This window comes from Pungitius pungitius, chromosome 3 (assembly GCF_949316345.1).
Source record: "Pungitius pungitius chromosome 3, fPunPun2.1, whole genome shotgun sequence".
NCBI lineage: Eukaryota > Metazoa > Chordata > Actinopteri > Perciformes > Gasterosteidae > Pungitius > Pungitius pungitius.
In genome coordinates this window covers 17,166,956-17,190,190 of record NC_084902.1, presented here as the reverse complement: position 1 = coordinate 17,190,190, position 23,235 = coordinate 17,166,956, and the positions used below count along the sequence as shown (strand labels likewise).

General features: G+C 42.0%; 2 protein-coding genes, 1 long non-coding RNA gene and 3 other non-coding genes across 7 annotated transcripts; 1 reads left to right on the top strand and 5 right to left on the bottom strand.

Annotated features, from left to right (window-relative positions):
• Positions 1-3,209: 3,209 nt before the first annotated feature.
• LOC119222752 (uncharacterized) lies at positions 3,210-8,073 on the bottom strand. The gene is made up of 3 exons (XR_005120844.2): positions 7,994-8,073; positions 4,481-4,808; positions 3,210-4,380 (listed from the first exon to the last, which is right to left on the bottom strand). It is a non-coding gene; the product is annotated as an uncharacterized LOC119222752 (long non-coding RNA).
• LOC119223626 (U1 spliceosomal RNA) lies at positions 5,397-5,560 on the bottom strand. The gene has a single exon (XR_005120967.2). It is a non-coding gene; the product is annotated as a U1 spliceosomal RNA (small nuclear RNA).
• Positions 6,588-6,778, bottom strand: LOC119223545 (U2 spliceosomal RNA). Its single transcript, XR_005120938.2, has one exon. It is a non-coding gene; the product is annotated as a U2 spliceosomal RNA (small nuclear RNA).
• A 4,494-nt stretch (positions 8,074-12,567) lies between the features above and the next one.
• On the bottom strand, positions 12,568-12,758 carry LOC119223533 (U2 spliceosomal RNA). The gene has a single exon (XR_005120936.2). It is a non-coding gene; the product is annotated as a U2 spliceosomal RNA (small nuclear RNA).
• Positions 12,759-13,286: 528 nt separating this feature from the next.
• On the top strand, positions 13,287-16,656 carry LOC119213484 (V-set and transmembrane domain-containing protein 5). Of its 2 annotated transcripts, XM_037464741.2 has the most exons (5): positions 13,361-13,444; positions 13,586-13,955; positions 14,582-14,908; positions 15,586-15,729; positions 15,985-16,656. In XM_037464741.2, exons 2-5 carry the CDS (start codon positions 13,880-13,882, stop codon positions 16,014-16,016), a joined length of 579 nt encoding a protein of 192 aa, XP_037320638.1. In that variant the 5' UTR covers positions 13,361-13,444; positions 13,586-13,879; the 3' UTR covers positions 16,017-16,656. The 2 variants fall into 2 exon arrangements, with proteins under 2 accessions (XP_062417263.1, XP_037320638.1); XM_062561279.1 differs by lacking the exon at positions 13,586-13,955 and having other exon boundaries at positions 13,287-13,444.
• Positions 16,565-23,046, bottom strand: med17 (mediator complex subunit 17). The gene is made up of 13 exons (XM_037464734.2): positions 22,916-23,046; positions 22,159-22,403; positions 21,826-21,989; positions 21,307-21,526; positions 21,084-21,220; positions 20,915-20,996; positions 20,613-20,765; positions 19,984-20,114; positions 19,317-19,501; positions 18,717-18,854; positions 18,274-18,391; positions 17,460-17,619; positions 16,565-17,083 (listed from the first exon to the last, which is right to left on the bottom strand). Exons 2-13 carry the CDS (start codon positions 22,391-22,393, stop codon positions 16,875-16,877), a joined length of 1,932 nt encoding a protein of 643 aa, XP_037320631.1. The 5' UTR covers positions 22,394-22,403; positions 22,916-23,046; the 3' UTR covers positions 16,565-16,874.
• Positions 23,047-23,235: the final 189 nt, after the last annotated feature.

Below are 23,235 nucleotides of genomic sequence, written 5' to 3'. Positions count from 1 at the left end.
ACGAGCAGAGTGCATTTCCATGTTAAATATCAAGAGAAATAGTGTATGGAGCATGTAATAATACATTCATAAGTAAGTTTCAACCACCGTGACTACACCTTCACGTTGTGACGTCACACCTCAACCGTCTCTATGGATCCGGTGGTTTCCAAATAAAAACATTTATTTCAGCGTTCCATGGCGTTCTCAGCGCCATCTTTTTTCACAAATTCCAATGTTAATCTTCGACGATTTGTTACCCTCAAACCAAAATAACAGTGTTTTAAAACATCTACACTAATTGTTGACACACCCCAGAGATGTCCCGCGAGATGCAACACATCCGCCCCTCCAATAATCATTTTACACGGAGAAATCCTCGACGGAGTGTCTTTGTCCATCAAATCTTATTTCTTTCACCTTTAAACTCAATGTGTCTTAGTCATGTATAACCTGGGGACCCTTCTAAGGATGTAAGAGGATCAAAACGTTGTCTTACTTGAACACCGAAGGTTCCAATCACAGCCAACTTCCTTCAGCAGGTGGTCGTCCTCGATGCTCCGCCGCTCCTGAGGGCCTGTTTCAGCCTCGTCTGTGCTCCACAAAAGATGTTATGTAGTCGTTCACTTCTCCAACAATATTCGTATCCAGTAGATTCCGTCCAGCAGTCAAAAACTCAAAGATTTCGTTCTCAGCAGTTTGCTTTCACAAGAGGTTTAAAGTTCGTGTTCAAGTCAAAGTGCAAAAGGAACGTTCAGAAAGTCCGCTGGCATTAAATACCCTCGGTCGGGTCATCGTTCGGTTGCCATGGCAATTTAGGGCGCGCGTGCGTGCGTATTTGTACGTGCTCTCGTTTTTATTAAATATATATCGATTTTTATTTATTCCGGTATTATCCACGTTCTTTTCGTTCTGGCCAACATTTTAGTTGTTTATCATGCTATGTTGTGAACACAGCTTAAATAGTTATTAACACTGCAGCAGACCATAAATATCATTAAATAAATTGCATTAAGGACCAAGTGGGAAAATGTTCAATGATATGTACATGCAGGGCCGGCTCTTCCTATAGGCGACCAAGGCGACCGCCTAGGGCGCCAAGTTCGTGGGTAGCGCCCTCTAGCATAACGCATCTTTCTTCCAACAACTTTGATTAACGAAATAAAACCCAGGTGAAATAAAACCATGATTAAAACAAATAAACATGGCGCCCCCGCCATATGTACGGTATGTTATATGTGTTTGGTGGGGGCGCGACGGTCACGCGCAGCGGAGCTTATGGTTGGATCAAGCTAACGTAACATCAGTGCAAACTCTGGTGCAAAGGAACGAAGAAAAGCAGCAGGAGGAGAAGAAAGCCCTGGAAAGAGGTAACGTTACGTATTTCCACCTCAGAAATGAAAATGATTAAGCTGTACCCGGACTTTTGTTCATAGACAAGTGAAACGCTGATGTAACATAACGTTACTTGTCCAAATGACAAAGGCCTCAAATCATTAATGTCGAGGCATTCTCTTCAGATTAGTTTTTTTTACCCGATAGTAACTGTTTTTTATTGTTTTTAATTGCATTTATTATGCCTGGTTTGTTTTTTGGTTTTATTGTTTATCTGTTTATATGTACTGGTTTTACTTTAAAATGTCTTTGAGTACCATGTAAAGCGCTATTTCAATAAAATGTATTAATATCATTACTAACAAATGGTATTCTCTTAATGTACAATCTGGTATATACTGTATATATGCATTCCACACAATATGTTGTCTGGATTGTATTTATGGTAATGCAGAGACACTCACCTCCTGAACAAAGCTCAGCTGATCCCCAGGTTCACCTCTCTGAACCTTTCAAGTTTTTTATTATTATTCTCTGTGCTTAAATACAGCTGCAGGTGAAGAGACATGTAGGACCACACAGCAGCCGGTGAAACAGAGCATGCAGCAGGTAATCTATTTAATAATCTTTATTTGACTTTACACTTACAAAACAATAATTTATTTACACCTAATTCAAATTTTGAATAATTGTTTACTCTAAAACACTACTGATCATGTTAACAGAAGAAAAACATTTTTTGATGCATTTACTGCCTGTTGTATGACTCACAAGATCAGTAATAAATCTCAACATATGACCAAGAGAAAAAATCAGTCATTGTATTGCCTATTGCCATAATCTGTATTAATAGATGAACATCAATTGTATGTATTTGCCTTCAGGTGAAGGAACAACAGACACAACCCGCCCTGATTCTGCACTACAGCCTGCAGACACTTTCTCCCCCACAACAAGTTCTGATGTCCATGAGTCCATCAGGGAAGAACCGATTGATCCTGCTGACTGGCCAACCCTGTCTGGCCAAAGTTACTAAAAATTAAAATATTCTGAGACCATTATATTTGCTTGTAGTACATTTATCAAATATAAATGTACAATATAATACAAACAACATAGTGTACCTATAATGTATAGCAGAATGATAACATGGAATGGAAGTGGTTCAAAGTGGCCGTAGGTGGGAGGGCGCAAAAAACTGTGATTTTATTTTGAAGGGACTTTTTGTAATGCAGCGGAGTTTTTTTTTCGGCTCGACCGTCCATGTTTTTCGTCAGCGCGGCAATTAGAACGAGCATTACATCTTTCAGGAGATGTGGGAGCCAGACAGTCAGTACCTCACCCGAATGGAAAGGCCGGAGCACTTCACTGAGCAGAGGGAGCTCACACACAAGGCCAACACTTCTGTGATGAGGTGGCTGCACACACCAGTGACCCACATCTCAAGCGTGCAGAAGAAGAGGTTCAGGAAATACCTCAAGGCCTACGCTGCATCCTTGGAGCCCACAGACTTCATGGTAGACCTGGGCTGGGTCCTCCAACAACCTCGTAGGCGTAACTAAGCTGGGCTCTGAAATAGGACGTACCCAGGGACTTCATGCTTGCATCATCAGCTTTACCTCCACTGCTCCCGTTGCCTAGCAACATGCTGCTTGACAGTAAAGGTTTTAAAACCTGAAAAACGTATAGTAAGTAAAGATAGGGAATATAATCAATTTAATTCAAGATAGATCATGCTCCGGAGGAGAAGCCTATTTCAGGTTGTGGGAAGAACATTTTCCTGTTATTTTAAATTCTAATTAAATCAGTTAAGTAATATTGCAATCTCAAGGCAGAGGAAATCCATCAATTCTGTCAATAAAAACCACAACACATTTATTATCTGTAAGCATGCACATTTTATTTTTTTCTTGCATAGGATACAAGCTATTTTAACTGTAACCTTAATCATATTACAGAATATGTCCAAGCTCCAGAAGCTGAATTGTCACCACACACATCGTTCTCAACACAAGTTCTGCTTATTTATTCTGTAACTTTACTGACTTAGAAGGTGATATTTCAGGTTCATAACTGGTATATATGAGATGACTTTGATCCATTTCTAAGCATTATGTGATATAAACCGTCAAAGCCTCAGTACAATATTAGTCAGCCTCTAAAGTGTGAAAGTTGAGGTGTTAAAGTGACTTTTCAATAATAACTACAGACAAGCTGCCGTTAACAGCGCAGCAGCTTCCGGTAATGTGAGCTGCTTGTTGTGTATTTGTTATAAATGTGTGTTGTTCGGAGGAGCCGACTGAATGGGACAGCCGAGTCGCAGCCGAAGTGACGTGTGCGCTCGACAAATGCGTCCTTAAGTATGAATTGGGACACAGCTACTGTGTGTATTGTTTTGCAAACAGTGTAAGGCTTATATTGTGCTTATAGTTGTGCAGATCTTATAGTTGTGCAGATCTGGGCGGTGTTTTGCTCCTTGAGTGTACAGTTTGGATATTTGTGTGACACTTTTAACCGTAGCATATATTCAACTGAAAAAGCTGTAAAGTGCATTAAGACAGAGCACAATCAGAAATAGAAAAGTACATGTGTGTGTCCAATAAGACCAAATTCTTTACAGATTTATTATTAATTGAATACATTGCTGTGTACACCACAGCACTTGAGTGAAGTTTATTTACGATGCAATACAGCTGCACCTTTTTTACAGATATATGCACAGTGTAAACAGCTGTTGTTCAAACAACAGTTTAACCAGCGTGTAGATGAGCCTGTTGTGCTGAGCACTGACGTCTTGTTGAGCTGGACTTTGCACTTATCCATCGGTAGCCTCTGGATCACAACAACATCAACCAGATGTTCTCTATTTGTGCTGCAGTGGAGGCAGATGCTCCAGTGAGCTCTGTACAGCTGGTTGAACTGCTTCTCATGCTCCTCCACTTCATTCCAGGCTTCAAGGACCGTGTTCCTCTGCTCAGCGGAAAGAGTGAGCTTGTCCTCTGTCGGGGGGATTTATAGCACAGCAAAACTTTTCCAGCCTTTCGAAGCCCTGAAGCGGGTTTTGGGCTGTTGACAAGTTGCCATGTAAATGCAGTAAGTTCAAATTAACACATTGCTCAGCAATCAATGCATCGCATTTTGTTCTACCAGATTTACATATACTCACAGAGACCAGAGGGTGAACGCTGGGAGTGAGCCTCCTCGTCGCTATGGTACGCCTCTGGATCTGGATCATGGCTGCCCATGCTGAACCTCCTCCTTACCTGTGCTCCATCTGAACGGGTATCCAACCCCAGCAGCTCGTCAGAAGGGACATTGGCAGGGCCCCGGACGTTGTCGTCCACAGTCTCTCCGAATAGAATCAGCAGGTGTTGAGGCGCTTCTGTAGTTCCGTCCTTTGGCGGCAAACACGGCGTCTGAGATCAGATTTCTATTCCACCAAGCAATGGCACTCATCAGGTGAACTTGAGTGGGCCGTACAGCACAATGGGGACCTGAGGAGAGGATCAACTTTAATGCCAATTTGTCTTAATAACTCCACACAAGTACACAGCTGGTACACATCCTGGTAAAACCTTCAATAAATATATATGATGCTGGCTAAGTATAAGCTAGTAAAATGTGCGTCACACCATATCACGCCACTCTTAAACCCCTTTACCTGCAGGGGGCTGAACTTAGTCTGCATTCATTTCCTTCAACAATTATTCGTATCGTGAACAATTTACACATACCACATGTCACTCACACAGTTACAGTTTCACGATAGGTGCTGCTGGAGGACCCAAATGCAGAGACACAGTGGAACAGAGGGATGAGTAATAGTGTTTGATAATAAACAAGGAAGTCCAACAACACATAACACATCACATCACAGACCACCCGACAATAGCATACATTGCACCAAGCATGAGGTAAGGGAGGATCTCTTGACTGGCAACTAATCACTACAAACTTGAAGGTACAAGATAAATATATAGAGAAGCCTTCAGGAGTTAAAAACCAGATGAGACAAGTAGATTACTGGCTCTACTTCTCTCATCCCAGATGATATGAGTGACGTTTTTCATTCAACATGTTATCAGGGGAGAGCGCGAACGCAGTCCCCCACTACCAGAAATTATGCAATCGAGATTCCCACATTTGGGGAATTCGCAGAGGTCAGCTCAACCGGAGTGCAATGGCTAAGCCTCGCCCTGGGTGAACCACCTTCTTGATCATGGTATCTCCCTTGCCAGGTAAGTATGAGTTGTACACATCAGAGTCAGGGAAGTCTTTCACACACATACCAAGCTGACCGATGGTGCTGTCCATCAAGACATCACCAAGAAAACAGACAGAGGAGCTGCAAACCTACAGGAGGTTCATGTAGAGAAAAGTCATAGTCACCAGGGATGAAGATTTATATACATTTTACTTGACACGTTATGCTCTTATTTCCCACAATGCATGGCTGTATTTTCACAACTAAAGCCAACCTAAAATCGCCAGCTGCATCTATTAATCTCCAACAAATGAGTGACTAGTCATCAGAAGGTTCACATGAGACAAAGCTAAACACAACTGCAATCAAAAGTTATTTGTTCCCTGTCTGGAATTCAAAGGAAAGAATAAAATAACGTAAGAAATTTGGTTCTTTCATTTCAACCACTTCCTGTTTCTTTGTTTACTACTAGTGCTCTAGCGACACACTGCCATCTATTGGTCTGGAGTGGTAATAACACTACATGTTTAGCAAATATAAAAAATACAATTTAACTAGAACTCGACTTTATTGCAGTTGTGTTGCATTAGATATAGCTCTGCCGAGGAAATGACAACTGATTGAAGATACAGCAACGTAGCGTGGTAACAGCAATAACAATGAGCGCTCCTATGTCTCCTCTCTCCCCCCACCTTTACTGTGCCGTTAGGATTTTCAATTTCAGGGTCAGTCCACAGTAGTGCAAAGTCTACAGTGACTGTAGACACTTACGGGTTACGATTGGTCAACCTGACTATAGACTTCCAATCAGATCACAGGAGCCGACTGTGGACGACCAATCAGATTACCGGTGGCAAATGTGGACGACGAATCAGACCTTTACACAACCAGTAAGGCACGAGCAGTTACCCAACGATTTGAATTGATGTATGAAAGTATGTTTACAATAACTACGAATTCAGATCTTACTTCAATCTAACCTCTAACTTTGTTTATAGATATCAATGCAACAAACAAGTAGAACAAAGCACAGAGCATTTACTATAGAAGATTTCTTTTAGACAGTTTTGGGGGGTGCACCGTTCCTGGAGGTACTGCAATACCAGGTCGATGCGTGGAGTGGACGGAGCAAGCCCCTATTCCATCTCCCTATTCCAAAAATCAATTTAATATATGGTCCCCGGGTAGGGGACGTATCAGATATTAAACTGATAAGAACAGATACTACACTTGATCTTAGCCAAAAGGCCGAGAAGCGATAACGTCATCACGGCGGAGATGAGCAAGTCATTCCCCTCACTGGCACTCTCACGGATGGTTAGCGAACTGATCTACAACTTAATTCATCACCAAATAAAACAACAAGAGTCTATAATAGTGAAAATGTACCACTGGTGCGATTTTGTTTGCGACGTTCAGGTTAAACTTGTGTTTGGAAATGACTCTCCATGTTTACTTCCGGACACGTGGTATGCTTTAGTCCAATGAGAAGTGACGTTACAACACGGATAAATATCATGTCCAACCAGCAGACACAATTAAATATAAATTATCCATATACAAGTATCCGTGTATGCTTTCCTAAACGGCGCGTAACGAACCTCGTCAGTTCGAAAGATAAATGGTGTAACGCTTCAAAACTCCCTTGCTGGTCACCAACACAGCTGTCTCTAGTGGGGAGGAGAGCTAACAGCATATTTCACGTCTCGTGCCTCACACCGATGATAAAACCCTCCGTAACTCAGAGAGTAGAACAGAAAGTCTGACACCACCAGGGAGAGAAGGCCGGCACTCAGATGCGTGGTTAACATTACACTTGCACACAGAGTTGTTATAAGCCGCTGTAATAGCAGGATAAATGCGGAGTAATAGTTGCGAGATCCACTACCTCGACAGGAAATCAACGCTGTAATAAGGCAAACAAAGTCAGCGGTGTCCACAACACCAGCACACACGTAACGTTAGCAAATTAGGTTTGAGTAAAGTGACATAATTAACCTTCATTATCTTTCCATGTAACTACTGCATTGGTCTGTTAGTTTAACAGGTATAATTGACTAGTACAGTGTTATTGTGACGGTAACGTGGAGCCGAGTCCTGGCGTATCGTTAACAGTCCGTTAGCCCGCTAATCACCATGTGGTTAGGTGAAGTACCTTCAACCTGCAGTTATTTCGGCTTAAAGTCAGTCTAGACCAACGTTACCTCAAAGACAAGGCGCCCCTTGACCAATATGAGTGTTGCCACGACTCAGTTTTCATTCCGCAGAGTTAAAACAAAAGTTAGTTAGATATGCTAACTAGCAGCTAGCATTATTTAGCTAACCGTTAGCTAGCTTAATCAAAGAACAGGTGGTGCCGTAAAATACCCTTTAAAAGACCAGAACAAGTTGGTTTCCGTAGAATTGATACCTTAATAGTGTACAGGCTATTATTCCTACAAGAATGGTCTATTTCTTTAGTCAAAGGGAACTTACTGAAAGTTGTCTTCGGTAGATGCTGATGGGCGAGGTGTTCCAGTGGGAGACAGCAGAGGTGTGTTCGCTGCATTTGACCGTGTGCTGAACGAGCTTTAGCTGTTAGCAGCTAGCTTTAGCCCAACTATCTAAACACACTTTTTTTGTCAAGTGCGACATTGGACATACAACGTTTTGCTGTTAGGAAATCCGACATACCATTTTACTCAAATATAAGTGGTTATGAAAAATAAAATGAATGCACACAGAAGATTCACAACAGACAACAAATATAAGAGAGTTATTGCCTAAAACATAAGACTGTGTATTGTTTGCTTCTTGCTCGTTTTGGTCATATTACTTTGACATTTTTCTCTTTGTGGGCATTGTTTGTGTATCTTTTTGGTGTTGCTGCTTCTCTCTGTGGGCATTTTCTGATGGCCATTTTCTGATGGCCGGTTGCTTGCTGCCAGAGGATTTGCTGGAGTTTGAGCTGAAGGAGTTTATGGTGAGTCTGAATGAATTCAATTCGACATGGTGGCATCAAACAAATAACATATAATTTCTTTTGAGTTACTTTTATTTTTTTAACATGGGCTCCTAAAACAAATTTGCTGTATCCATTAATTCTGACATCTTCACTAGCATATTCCTGCTGGGCACAGAAAACCTCTATTCCACTGCACAATCTTGTTTTTTAAATAAAAGTGCTGTCTTTCTACTTGACTGTGAACTCTGGGCTTATAGTTTTATAATTAAAAACAAGACTGCAAAATGGTTGGATGCAAAATTCCTGATGTTGTTAGTAATTTCTCAAATGCATTTCATTTTGTGGCATCATAACTAGTGTGAAAGGCAATCTTGCTTCAAAATGCCATCTCTATTGGAAAACAAATGAGTTGGTAGGTTCGTAGCAAATTACCATTCAAAGAAGAGCATTCTGGTATTGTTTAAATAATTGAACCAATAGGACTTGCAAACTGTCATTCAGCTTATGTTTTCATTACATTCTTCTACACGCTTGATTGTTTATTATAATGTCATCGGCTATTATTATATTGATATCGTTTGATTTGTTCTTGCTACACCAGAGGTCACTAACTGGCGGACACAGAAGCCGTCCCATCCGCACCCAGACCAAAAGCTTAAAAAAGGACAGTTGCGATTTAACGTGACAGTGCACTTTTCGACTGGCACATCTATTCTCATTTTCCATTGAATTTTAGACTCCCTCACAGAATATTCACCCTACAAGTCTCCAGTCTCCTTGAGGCCAACATCCAGGTGTATCTACAGCCAGAGATGATTTGAGCATTACACCTTTGAGGAGATGTGGGAGCTTTACAGTCAGTACCTCACCCCAAAGAACAGGCCGGAGCACTTCATTGAGCAGAGGGAGCTCACACACAAGGCCAACACTTCTGTGATGAGGTGGCTGCACACACCAGTGACCCACATCTCAAGCGTGCAGAAGAAGAGTTTCAGGAAATACCTCAAAGAGAAGGAGCAGGCGAGGGTGGAATACATTATTCATTTGTTATGAAAAGCAGAATAGTATAGTAAAGGAAAAGCCGCAGTCCTATTGTCTGCCCTGACCCTGATTGTTTCCACCTGTGCGTATATATTGTCTGGTGCCAGTGTGTCTTGCCCATCGTATCAGAGAACCTGCACATACCCATATCCTTTCCCATTGTCAGGTCTCGTTATTTGGACCACTGGGTATGAATCACTGCACTTGTGTTCTTGCTATGGATGTAAACATATGTATTCAAAATATCTGATAATAATATAATATCTACTATAGATACATCACATTTGGGATGTGTCCAGCTCATACATGTGAACACTCCCGATTTTTCCGGGAGACTCCTGAATTTCAAAGCCCCTCCCAAAAATGTCCCGGACCAACCTTTCTCCCGGATTTCTCCCGATTTCCGAACAATAATAAAGGTTACACCATGAAGTCAAGCGCAGCAATTAGAACGGAAAAAGATGAGACTGCAAAGAAAACCGCTAGCACAACCCCCCCCTCGAGACCGCTAGCACCCCCCCGTTGACCGCTAGAATATCTCCCGAATTCTGAGGTCTCAAGGTTGGAAAGTATGGTCCAGCTAGTACACAGCGCTCACTGAGGTCCTGTGATCTGGACCCTGCACAAAGTCCACCAGAAGTGGAGGAGGAGGCACAGTGGGCCGATGGCTTGTTGTGTGCATTTGACAGACTAACTTCAGAGAAATAAACCTCACCACGCTGATGATGAATGTGCTCACAGGGGTGGATAAGAACGTGGTGCGCCTTCTGAGGCACAGGCCCGAAGGTAACACTATGGTCAAGGTGTGGAGACAAGTACAGGAGAGTCATGTTGAGTGTCTTCAACATAAGGACCTGTGCACCACATTCCTCATGACTGTAGCAGAACTGGGAGGGATAGTCTCCCCATTAGGCCACACATTCCAGGCTCCACCTGCTCCGAGAGAACTTCTGCGTGGCTCTTGCGTCACGCCTTGCGTCACACCCATGTGCAGTGGAGTCAAGGAGAGGTTCCGGCTGGCCAATCAGCCTGTCCCCAAGCTCCTCTACGTGGGCTGTCAGTGTTGCTGGTCCCAGGGCCCAACAGGAGTGGAGACTTTGTTCCGTTTTGGGGGAGACAATGGGATGGTTGTGCGGCTGAACATCTTCCACTGGATCCACAGGTTTGACGCAGTGTAAGGGGCTGAGGGGCAGAGTAGTGGAGGGGGTGCATATTCCAGCCAAAGGCCTGCCACCTACACCATAGAGGGAATCATGCTCATCACGATCAGGTGATACACACCTGGACTTTTTTCAGTTACGACAGCAAAATTGGGGATGTTTCACTGGACAGGATGGGGATGAGAAGGTATAGTTTGAAAATCAGAAGTATACATTATGTTTACCAAAGATATGTATTGGCATGTAAGTATGAAGAAGCTTCAAATGTAAAATTAAAAAATGTGAGAAGTTGGCATTCTTCTGCCAAAGATTAATGTTAAAACTGTGCAGGACTTCATCCGACGTCAGGAGCACCTCCTTTAACATGCATGCCACAAAACAGTCCTCCATTGTAACTAAAATCACTTGCATTTCATCTGCTGACCTCCCTTCAGCACCACACCAGCCGTCAGTCCTCCCTCCACCAGTCTGACCACACGCTGACCTCTCCACTTGGACCATTTCCTGCTCATCCTCCTACATCAGTCGCTCCATCTCTGTCCACAACGCCTACTGCTTGTGATTCTAGCTTGCTATCTTGGTCAACACACCCAGTATAAGTGAAAGAGTATGGACATCCCTCTGCAGTTGGAGTACAGCTGCATAAACTCCCTGTAATCTGTACATGCTGTGGCCAACTGACCCAGGGACATAAAAAGTACAAAAGAAAGTCTTTCTGCCCGATGACATTGATGTCAACATTCAAAGGTATGTACTAAACGACGCTACAAACACTTCACTTCTGTTGTGGACAAAGAGTGATCTGCTGTATGCACCCTGTATATATCTGTAAATATGGTTCAGTTGCATCACTTTGTAAATACAAACATTTCTTTATAAAAACTGTTTTTTTTAAGTATTGTAAATTGGTTGAATCTTCGTGCCTGTGAATATTGTAAATAGTTTACATCTTAGAGGAAATACCTGTGCATCTTGTAAACAGTTTACATATTAATGCAAATACCTGAGCATTTTTTAAGGAATTTTACATTTTCAGGCACATAAACGTGTATATTCTGCATAGTTTGGATTTCAAACATATATTTATGATTGTGCTCCCTTTTACTGCATTTTATTTGATAAAGCAGAACGCGTCACACAATTATTATTTCCATCACAAATTGGGACACAAATGTATATGCTTATATTCATATATCTGATATATTTTCAATAAAAACATTAAGCAGTTGAAGTTCTGAGATATCAAACCACTAACACAATCAGCCTCCCAATTGTCATACGGATTGAAAATAAGTCACAATTACAGAAGTTACAGTTTTCATTTTAAATAAGTGCAGTTAGAATTGTTTCAAATAGTAAACTAAATATATATACTTGAGATTTTCTATTTCTATTTCAATAATAACTTCAGGTATAAAATCTGAAAGAATTTCCCACTCCATACAGATGAACAACAGTATATAAATTTGGTCTCAGAATAGAGATGAGGCGCTTTCTCAATTACTCCTGTAGATTCCTTTAATTCACCATATGAAGTATCAATGTTTCCAAGTATTGCAGTGTGGGGGGGTCTGTATACACCACCTTGTTTAACTCTAAATTAACATTATCTATCATCTTAGGAACCATTGGGTGGTTAACAGGATGCAGGGAGTGAACTAATGTTAAATAAACAATGCCTAACTAGTCCATCTGGAGGCGTCAAATGTGTGTTGCAAACCAGCCCGAGAGTTTTTTGATCTTCATCCGGAATTCAAAGGAAGGCAATGAATGACAAATACGTACTCTGATCTCCACGCCCTCTATTAATTGGGTCCTGGTGAATATCCTATCAGATATGGTAGACACAGTAGTTAGATCGGGTTATACATTCTTCGCGGGGGACATTTAACATTCACACGTTTGGGGGGTGCACCGTTCCTGGAGGTACTGCAATACCAGGTCGATGCGTGGAGTGGACGGAGCAAGCCCCTATTCCATCTCCCTATTCCAAAAATCAATTTAATATATGGTCCCCGGGTAGGGGACGTATCAGATATTAAACTGATAAGAACAGATACTACACTTGATCTTAGCCAAAAGGCCGAGAAGCGATAACGTCATCAAGGCGGAGATGAGCAAGTCATTCCCCTCACTGGCACTCTCACGGATGGTTAGCGAACTGATCTACAACTTACAGCAAGTCTATAATAGTGAAAATGTACCACTGGTACGATTTTGGAAATGCGGCTACTTGTTTTACTTCCGGACACGTGGTATGCTTTAGTCCAATGCCAAGTAGAACATTGATACAAATGACTTAGACCTAGCAGACACGTTTAAATTTCTACATAACACATACCAACATATCAGATGGTACTACGTGAAAGGAGCTCTTGATAGAGACTGACGTATTTTCAAGTCTAAATTAGAGAAATTTTGCGATGTCTCCTATCATTACTATTAGTCCTAGAGTCATAACGCATGAAGCCAATGGGTTGTTCAATTTTTCTATGGGAAACACAATTAAAAATTATTTAAAACATGTTGTTCAACGATTCAATCAAATATATATATAACATTTTTTTTAAGTAATCGCAAACGAAAATGTATTAACCGACAGATATTCAATCACACTCATGCCTCCTAGGTTGACGTTTATCCACTGTGTGTTTATGTTCCTTGCTGCATACGTGTTAACACACACTTCCTGTTTGACAAGTTTTACGAGGTGTGTCACAGCGCGAGTACCAACCTCTCCTGGTTTCTTTTTACAACAGGCTAGTGCGTCTGCGTATACAGGTGAGTGTTTTTTCTCTGGGCGGTAGTGGTAGGTTCTAAGTAAATTAAAATAAATATGTGTCTTCCAGAGTTTAATTGTGTACGTGGATGTTCGTGAGATCACAGGACGCTCAGTAATCTCTGGATAAACCTGTCCGTTAGGTGCGTGCTGGCTGGCATTGACTTTTTCAGAAATGCGAAAAAAAATCCACCACAGTCTTGAGAGAGGAAGAGAAACTCCAGCGCTTCTGTGACGGGACGTCTGGATTTCTCACAGATTGAAGCCGGGAAAGGAACACAGAAAAACATATATACGGAGAACAGTGGAAGAGGACACCCGTGGGGACGTGTAAAAGGCTGTTTTGAAAGGTCAAAGAGAGAACGCCAAGCATTTGAGAATGTGAAATACCCCGGAGGACATTCTTCTGCAGTTCGATCAATGGGTCTTCGATTCCAATGTGGAATTTCAGGTTCTGGGATGTACAAGATGTTGCTGTGCTTGTCAGCATTACATTATATATGTGTTACCTAGGTAAGCATTTCAACATAATTTAATTTCATTTGGACTTCTCCAGGAAGCTCGTGTATTTCATTTGTGTGTTATAGTATTATTATATCCCAATCTGATATTTGCTTAAGGCTAAATAGTTATTTCTGCACACTTGACATTATTGCATTTCTGTGCATTCTGGGAGAGGTTTCCTGTTTTTTTCCTCATAGTTTTGTTTGGCGGTTCCAATTAGTAACTTACAATGTGGGCTATACAAAATGGGACTGGACGAATACATGTAACATAGACCCCTGGTCGGAATTTTGTGTCTGAATAACCTCTGGTGGAATTCTTTACCTTAAGCAAACACACCACTAGGAGAATCCACCCCCACAGAAACTCATGTGGAAATATTTGATGACGGGCCAGAATAGACACGAAGTAAACAGAAAGCCAAATTGTGTGTGCCTCAGCTTGTTTCATTGATTTCATTCCTGCAGGAACATGTGTTGAATTTAATATAAAAAAACGTACATAGCAATCCATTTTTTGCTGTACGAGGGGTTCAATGCGAATGAGCCACTATTGGCCAAAAAGGTTTTACCCAGATCAATCATTTATCCATCTTTATATGTATTCATTTGTTTTTCTCTTTCACACATTGGAAGCTGGTGCCATCTCCATCCACTCTCCACAGAGGAGCCTGACCAAGTCGGTGCAGGACGATGTGTTTTTTTCAGTTGACGTTACTTCCAGTGGAGTACACACCATACAATGGACCTTTATGTCAGGAGCGGTGAGCCGCACCATCGGGACTTGGCAGCCGGGGGTGTACACCAACATAACAGTGGATTACTTGAGCAGAGTTCAGGCCTTTGACAATGGCTCGATGGGCCTGTCGGACTTGCGGCTGCAGGATGCCGGATTCTACGTGGTCACTGTCACAGAAAGCGCAGGAAGCAGCAAGGACGCTGGCTTTGTGCTCAAAGTGAACGGTGAGTGGGCCTGGGCCTCTGCAAGCACATCATTACTGCGACTTTGCTCTCAAACCGCAAAGGGGAGGAGTGAGCAGAGGGGAATTCAGTCATTTGCAATTTGCAACCACACCGCCTGATGCCAACAAGTCCTACGCGTCACTTAATGAAAGTCGGTAAAGCTTGATTTCACTGTAAAACCTGCTGCGTACGGCTGTCTGACTTAATTAGGCCTTGCTCAACAGCCAACCCCGGTCAGAATGACAATGTGTCCATGACTTATCTGGGGATATGACAAGCAGACCCTAATGTCAGACCTTTGCTCCACGCAGCAGTCAGACGCATTCGGGAGGATACTCTTGTATCCGTGACAGTAGTTGAAGTCCAGATACTCATTTTGAAAAAGTGCCTTGGAGATCCTCAGAACAAGCTGAGTTCATCACAGCTAATCATTAGTGAACAACCTCAGCAGGATTTTAGTGTTTTGTTATAAAAGGATGACACATTAGAACAACTATGTGAACTATAACATTCTGTTCCAAACCATAGGAATCAGGACTGTTGCATCCTAACAAAACACTGTCTCCCCTCTACTTTCCTTTCATTCTTCATAAGCTACATTCACGTACTGTGTGTTTGCACTTGTGCTGTGCCCAAAGCCGTTTTTCTTTTTTGTAAAATAAATGTGTGTCCTCCAGAGGTGCTGTATGAGGATCTCCAGTACCTGGCAGTATCTGCCTTAGTACTGGCCTGTTTGGCTGGCCTTCTCATGCTGGCCATGTGGCTACTGGACAAGGCCTACAGGAAGATAGTCGCATGGAGACGCAGAAAACAGATGCCAGGTAAGACATGGCTGAACCCCCCCCCCAACTTGTATAAATTATTTTCTTAATGTAAGTAATAAACTGTGCATGTTTCATGGTGGTATCTAGAAGATAAACATATTGCCCTCAGACGTGGCTTGACAGGCGTGAATGTGGGTCGAGGTTATGCAGAGAGGCTAAGAATGGGTGTGTCTGAGAACAAAGGTCTGCAGTTCTATTTTTGCTTCTCTACAGCAGCACATTGTGTTAAGTGTAATCCTTTCTTTTATGCAGAGGCCGATGCAACAGAGCTACAGCGTCTCTGATGGACGTCTCTGACAGGAAGACACGTCAGACACTGTGCATCCAAACTCATTACCACTAGTTCGGAGTGTGCGGCTACATACATTTCTTCCTTTTTTAGCTTACTAAAATACAGGAAGATGGATTGCTATTTATTAAACTGTGTACCCAAGAGGTTTACATTTGTATTGAAAACTTTTACAGCAAACTGCTGGTGACACTGGATAGAGTATAAATATAGCACTCATGACGCTGGGAAAAAAATTAATAATGTATTTACTGAAAGTTGTATGTATTACTTTGTAAAATGAATTCAGAGATTTCTTGGCCTATGGATTCTTTACAACAGAGTGTAAATAATTCTAAGAAAGTTGAGCTTCAGCCTCCAATGGTGCTTTCTTTACACTATAAGGAAAGCCAGTTTATCCAAAATGCTGTTCTTCGAATCAGACTAGAAATAAAAAAAATATTTCAAGACTACAGAAACATATCCCTCAAAATAAAATACCAGCCAACCTGAAAGTCCTTAGAAATTAAAATCCTTTTTGTAATGACGATATGACAAATCAGCATGAATACATACAGACGTAATGTTTTATTTTGTATGAAATTGCATTTCATTGTCACAGCATGCAATAGACACACTAATGGAAGTGGAAAAGGGGGGCTATGGCAGTATTAAAAAAAAGTCTATGTGTATGAAAAAAGGTGTGAAGGATGGAAACGTAACATTCAACAACAAAGCCTTTGTCATGGAAAGCCGTGTACAAATATTTCACCATAAAAAAAATAAAAATGAGTTGTCCAGTTCATGGCCGCTCAGCTGGAAACAAAACCCAGCTTTGTGCGTGCTGGGTAAGGAGTCCGCGGACTGGCCGGATCTACGGACACGGAGTCAGCGCGGCCATGAGGAGCTCCATCTTGTAGACAAAGTTTCGTCCCTCCATCTTGCTCCAGTGGACCTCTTTGCTCGGGCCCCTGAGGTGGCTCCACTTGGCGTCCTGGATGACGTCGCTCTTCGGCAGCTCTTTTGTCTGGCTACGGGGAAACTGGACAAGGACTTTGCACCCACTCTCTGGGCCGTTACGCACTGAACCAACAAAACAGATACACACAGAGGATACATCAGTGATCAGCTTCTGTTAACACATCCACACTTTTCGGGACAATGAGTTCATAAGGATATTCTATATTCAACATTATTTCAAATGGCAGATAACATTCATTCCGAATATTGGTGTAATGCATTCCAGGAGTTGTTTATGTGGTGAAGTGTTCGCTTTCTTAATGACCCCTCAACTTGTATCCACCTGTTTGTCAGATCAACTACATAGATATATATATTTTTAATTATGTAGTTGAGACCCGGTGTTGCAATGCAATAGTCTCTACCCTTGTTTTGGGCAGAAAAAAAGGGAAAACAACAATTAACTCAAAATAGAACAGCATAGATTTTCTCGTCTCACCCGAGATGGCATACTCTCCATTGGGAGAGGCGACTGTGACGGCGGAGGCATTCCCGATGCTCTCCACTGGGCCCAGGCCCACATGGTTACTGAAGCTCAGGACATGCCAGCCCATCACTTTGGCCAGCTGCTGGACTGCGTGCACCTGATGCTGCGACATCTGTGAACAAAGACATACCAGTGAGAAAATATTGCTGGATATATAAATAGAAGTACGCAATTACTGTCAGCTAAATATACTTTCAAGAATAAACAACAAAATAAATTAAAAAAGGTATAACTGTCAAATGTTCTTGGTCAGTGTTTTACTATTATACGTATTTCTGGTTTAATATTACTTCAGCATCAATGTCTATGTTAGATTTGACTGCTCTAACTCCTTTATAACCTTTTGGCTAGTTTAATCTACATCAATATATCATATTGTATGAGATCACCTCATGTTTATAGTGTGTCTTGAAAAACACATATTGTTAAAAAGAATAAACAAGGGCTGTTTTTAGCTTTGCCATGATGCTTTTTCCAGCTGACTTTTAAAAGTGTATTCAGCTGAAGAAGTAGGATTTTTTAAACACAAAGGATCATTTTATCCTTCAGTTTATCACAAACATTCCACATTTCTACACATGAGAACATACATGGTTTTCACTGGACAGGAAGGGAATGAAAAACTCATCTGAAAATAAATGATTTACCTCTGAGGTGCAGAGGAGTACAAGTAGCTAAAAATAAAAATAGTCACGTATGGTACGAGTAACTTGAACCCAAGTATTTACTGTTTCTGACACGCAAACACAATTGTGGTAACTGATACCTGCGAGAGGAGAAAGTCCTGCAGTTCCTGTTCCTGATGTGACAGCGTTACGACACGACCATCTCTGTGCACCACCCTGATCTGCTCCACCCCGATGTTCAGCTGCAGCTGAATGGACCTGAGGGCGCAAAACATGTCGAGCCAGAATGAGGGACTAAGGAAAACAAACAAGAATCATAGTATTTTGCTGCCCGAATTTCACATCCATGCAAGAGTCTTGTCGACATCATTTAAAGTTCAAAAATAGGAGTAAACTGGAAGCAAACAAGTAGAATATATTGAAGATATGATTCCTCAGATCACAATTCAAAGCTTTCAATCTACATTATTTGAAAGGTTGTTAAAGAGCCTGTCCAGCCAGCCTCATTAATACGTTACTAGATTCTCCCCTGTATTTCACACATAGAGTCTCCCTTCATCCTTCCCTCTTGTCCTCCACTTACTTGCAGATCTGCTCGTAGCCCTGAGAGGTGATGAGCACCTTGACGCTGGACTCGAACACATCATTGATATTGGACCAGTGAGCTTGAATCTGAGGGTCCTCTATGCGGCTGGCCAGGCTGTCAATGGTCCGCGCCGTCCTGGTGATCACAATTATGAGGCAAGTGATACAAATAACACTTAATAAAAGGCTTCCCTCTGCATAGTCCAAATAGTGTAAACTATAATTATTCTAACTATTACTTTCCTTAGATAAAACTATAATGAGGGAACACAAAGGGCGGCGCCTTCTGGTCAAACGTAGTATTGCAACCATTGAGAGGCATGTTTGAAAGTTTAGTATCATGTGCATGTAGCAATGTTTGGTTACTGCAACTAGGCAAATATGAGTCATTGGAACTACATAGAGCCATATCAATGCAAAACGTGGCATGATAACCCGACGCCCCTGCCTTGATTTACATACAGCACTTCCGCCGGCACTTGCATAGTAGAAAGTTTGTAGTCGCCTAACATTAATGTAGTTGTGTGACACAATGCCATAGTTGCCATAGTCATATCTGTCCTCCAATTCAAACCATAGCCGGCACAGTTTAAGTTACCTGCTGCGTAGGAAGATGTGTTTGGCCTGTTTGATGATTTTCTCGAGAAGCCCCTCATTGTGCTGCAAGCTGGTGATTTCGGCCTTGTCGTAGGCCATCGGCCCTGCGAGGCGCATGCGTTTGTGCCCAAAGGGCGCGCTGGCGGGATGCGGCATCACCACTGAGCTCAGCTGCTGCTTGTGGAACTGTAACCGAAACCGGAGATGAATTGGTCAAAGCCTTCTACTGCAATTAATGCTGTGCTCCAAAACCTCACTGGTGATGTTATTCATAGAACAATATTACGAAAATGTCAAAACAAAGCATAGGTTAGTTTAGGTGTAAATTATATGATCATTTTATCCTGTGAACTAGTTGTAAAAGGTTTCCATCCCAGCCCAGAAACAAATCCATGCCTAGACAGTAAAGGATACCATTAAAGGCCATTAGAAGCAGATAAATACGGTATTTGATATTTGAGTTTCAAAAATCCTGGTATGATATAATAGCTGTTATTTGTCTTTACACAATCCATGACAAAAATAAAGATTATGATTTAAAAAAACTATTAAAAAAAAAGTAGGGACCATGATTCAAATCTATTTTTGGCTTCTTGGTTCTTCTTCTATATCTGCAATGAGCTAACGGGTTTACAAAGTGAAGGGAGTGACTTCACACAGGGTTTCACCTCTCTCATCATCTGATGCAGGTTGTGTTCCAGTACGTAAAGGTGGTCATCTGGTTTGGGTTTATCTGGAGTCGCCCGGGGGTTCTTCTTCTCTCCCGTGGAGTGGCACAGTGAGATGGACAACTGCAGACCTTGAAGAAAACAAAAACACCCTCAGTGTGTTTTTATGCCTCCCTATTAAATAAATAAATCACAGCCAAATCCAGAGACCAGAAAATGAAAGATCTGTTCCAAAGAAATTCACATGTTAATAACAGAAACAATACCGTTACAGCGGATGAACCACTACTGTAAAAACTTCTTCTGGTCAGTAGTTTGTCATCTTTTGGAATATTTTTTCACAATACATCAATGGCTTTTGAGCAGCTGTAGGTTGAACATGAACAGTTCATTGACCTTTACCAGGTTACCTGATCAAGCAGTATTGTTATCCCGAAATAATAATTTATTCCATCACTCATCCGTATCAAACGCATACACATGTCATTTATCCACTTTTAAAATATGGTATTGACTCAGAGTAATTAAAAAATATCATTTTTTCTCTAGGAAAGGATCATAGTGAACTTTTTTCTTAAATATGCTACAAACACGTCATGCTCACTAAAGAGTGGCATGAGCCTTCTGACCTGGGAACGGTTGGGAGATGATCTGGTTTTTTACAACAATGTGAGGAATCTGGGATTTAATCTGGACAGCCTCCCTGGAGAGCTGGGCGAAGATCTCTTTACACAGCAGAACATTCTGAGCTGCCTCTAGCTTCACATGCCACTGTTGAGTACCTGGACGGAAACAAAGAAGAAAGGACAGCGAATAAATCGGGGAGGGAATGTTCCAATTAATACATTACAATTACTTTTCTACAGGCAGAGAGAAGTGTACTGCTTGCCCGAAGACGAGTAAAGTCACGTCTGTGAACATGGAAACGTACCGGCTTTTGTTTTTGGCGGCCTCCGGAACAAGGTGACGGTTCCCAGATCACCGATGTCTGGAGCTTGCTTCTGGATGGATACCTGAGGATTGCCATGCAGTGGACAATTTATCAAGTCAAAACACAAATCTTCATAGTCGTGGAATGTGCCTGGTGGTTTCCCGCTCACCTTAATATAAGCAGATCCCTCCAAATCACTGGGGATCTGGACATCGAGGGGACAGTAGTCCTCTGGGAGCTTTTTGTCCAGATCAAGGTCTGTGTTCTTGATCACCTCAAACGTGCCATGGTGTGGAAAAAGGGATCCTGCACGGGTAAGCGGGCAAAACATGTTTAACTTGGGGGACACAAGTGTACATAATTGACTATGCACGCTTTAGAGGTCTTCTTACCTGCGCTCCGGTAGCTGAGGTCTCCCAGGATCTTGTCTCCCACTTTGCGGAGCTTCCACTGGGAACGAAGTCGCAGCAGCTCGGAATTGAAGTCTCTCTGCCTCCTGTTCTCCATGTTCTCTGCTACTGACTTGCTGAGCTTCTCCGCTCCCTTCAGAAGAAGCTGCGCTGCTGTGCCCAATGATTTCTTTTTACTGATCAGCTGGAACACCTGAGGGGTCTAATCAAGGGCCGGAAATATAATTGATCAATCTAATTCAATCAATATAATTGATCCACAGCTCTTGCAGTAATCAGTTTTATGTAGGTAGTAGTTCGGTACAAGGAAAATATTTCCCAGATGAAACGACATAAAACAAGGCCTGTGGATTTTCTTGACAAACCTCGTCATGATTTCTGGAAAAAGACATATTTATTCATATTTTTATATACCTGATTGCCATATGGTCCAATAATATTAGAGAAAAGGCCGACATCTCTCCAGCTGATATCTCCAGTAGTAGTGACTCAGTAGTTTACCTTTCCAGCAGATGGATCCTGAGACACTGGGTCTAAGGCCATGTACTTCTTCTCCTTCACCACACTTAGCACGTCATGGAGCACACACATCTCGGTCAGGGCACTGCGCAGGTTGTTACGCACTGAATCCCAGGGCCAAAGAGATGGCTGAAACTTCACTGTGCCTGTGTGAGAGAAGCGCTAATCAGAACAGAGAGGACAAAATCCATATCACTTGTATTGTATGAATATATTTGATTTTGAATCCATCCACCTGGGTCAGGGTCTTGATGACTGGAGCATTATATTTTGTATAGTTATTCAACTTTAATATGTCTACAACTACAATGGTACCTTCTTCTTCCTCCGGCTCCTGCTTGGTCCACTCGCGGTCCCTTGGTTCGCCCTCGACCCCATCTTCCTCAGAGTCAGATCCCTGGCTGAAATCAATTCTTTGTGCCAACTTTGCCAAGTTCTGGGACATGGAAAGAGGGGGCACGTACGTTTCTGTTCCATCCAGGGCCACTTCCTGCACCTGCTTCTCACAGGTAGACTCAATGCTGACCCTCACCGCGGGTCCACCAGACATGATGACAAGGCTGACGAGAGTAAGACAAGCCGCAAGATTCAACCATTTAAACTAAGACACAATAGAGTACAGTCATCTGCTCAGTGCATCTCTGCAGCTGACATCTTTTACAGCAGGTATGAGTAAGAGTGGACGACACACAAATACATAATAAAATGATGACTATAAAATAGAGAAACGGCCCAAACTAGGAAAACAGGACCGTAATAATGAACGTATGTTAATGTTTGAAATGCAGACATTTTACTTGCAGCGAATCACTTATAGTGTGGTATGAGCACTTTTAGTTAGGTAAAGGATGTAAACAATTGGTCTTCTACTGCTGGCTTTTAGCTGCGTTCTGTTATTTAAATCGGCTGCACTAATGTTAACGTTAGCTGCATTCAATTGTTTATGTCTGCGTCTAGCTAGCAAAACTAGCTAGCATTAGCCCCTTGCTGGTCTCAAAGGATACCTCGCAGAACCGGAGCTCTAAATGAATGCTCAAATGGCACTTCTTTTTAGTAACGTTATATAACGCACCTTCAGTGTACAATGGTCACCACTGATTCAAACGGTTATTGTAGTTGTGGAATACTTTCCAGTAGCGAAGTGTTTTGTCTTCTCTCTACACGAGCTCGACTGCAGTCCTCCAGCGAGAGGCTGACGGGTTAAGAATTTAACGTTAGCAGCTCTGGGTGCTTCATATTGTTTAACGTTCCTTTCATGTAAGATGTTTAACGTTCCTTTCATGTAAGATGCTTTTAAGATGTAATATTTACTAGGTTACTATAATATATACATTATTTTATGCCAATATAATATAGGTAGGAACTATGTTTAGTCAGTAGTAAAAAAGGGGG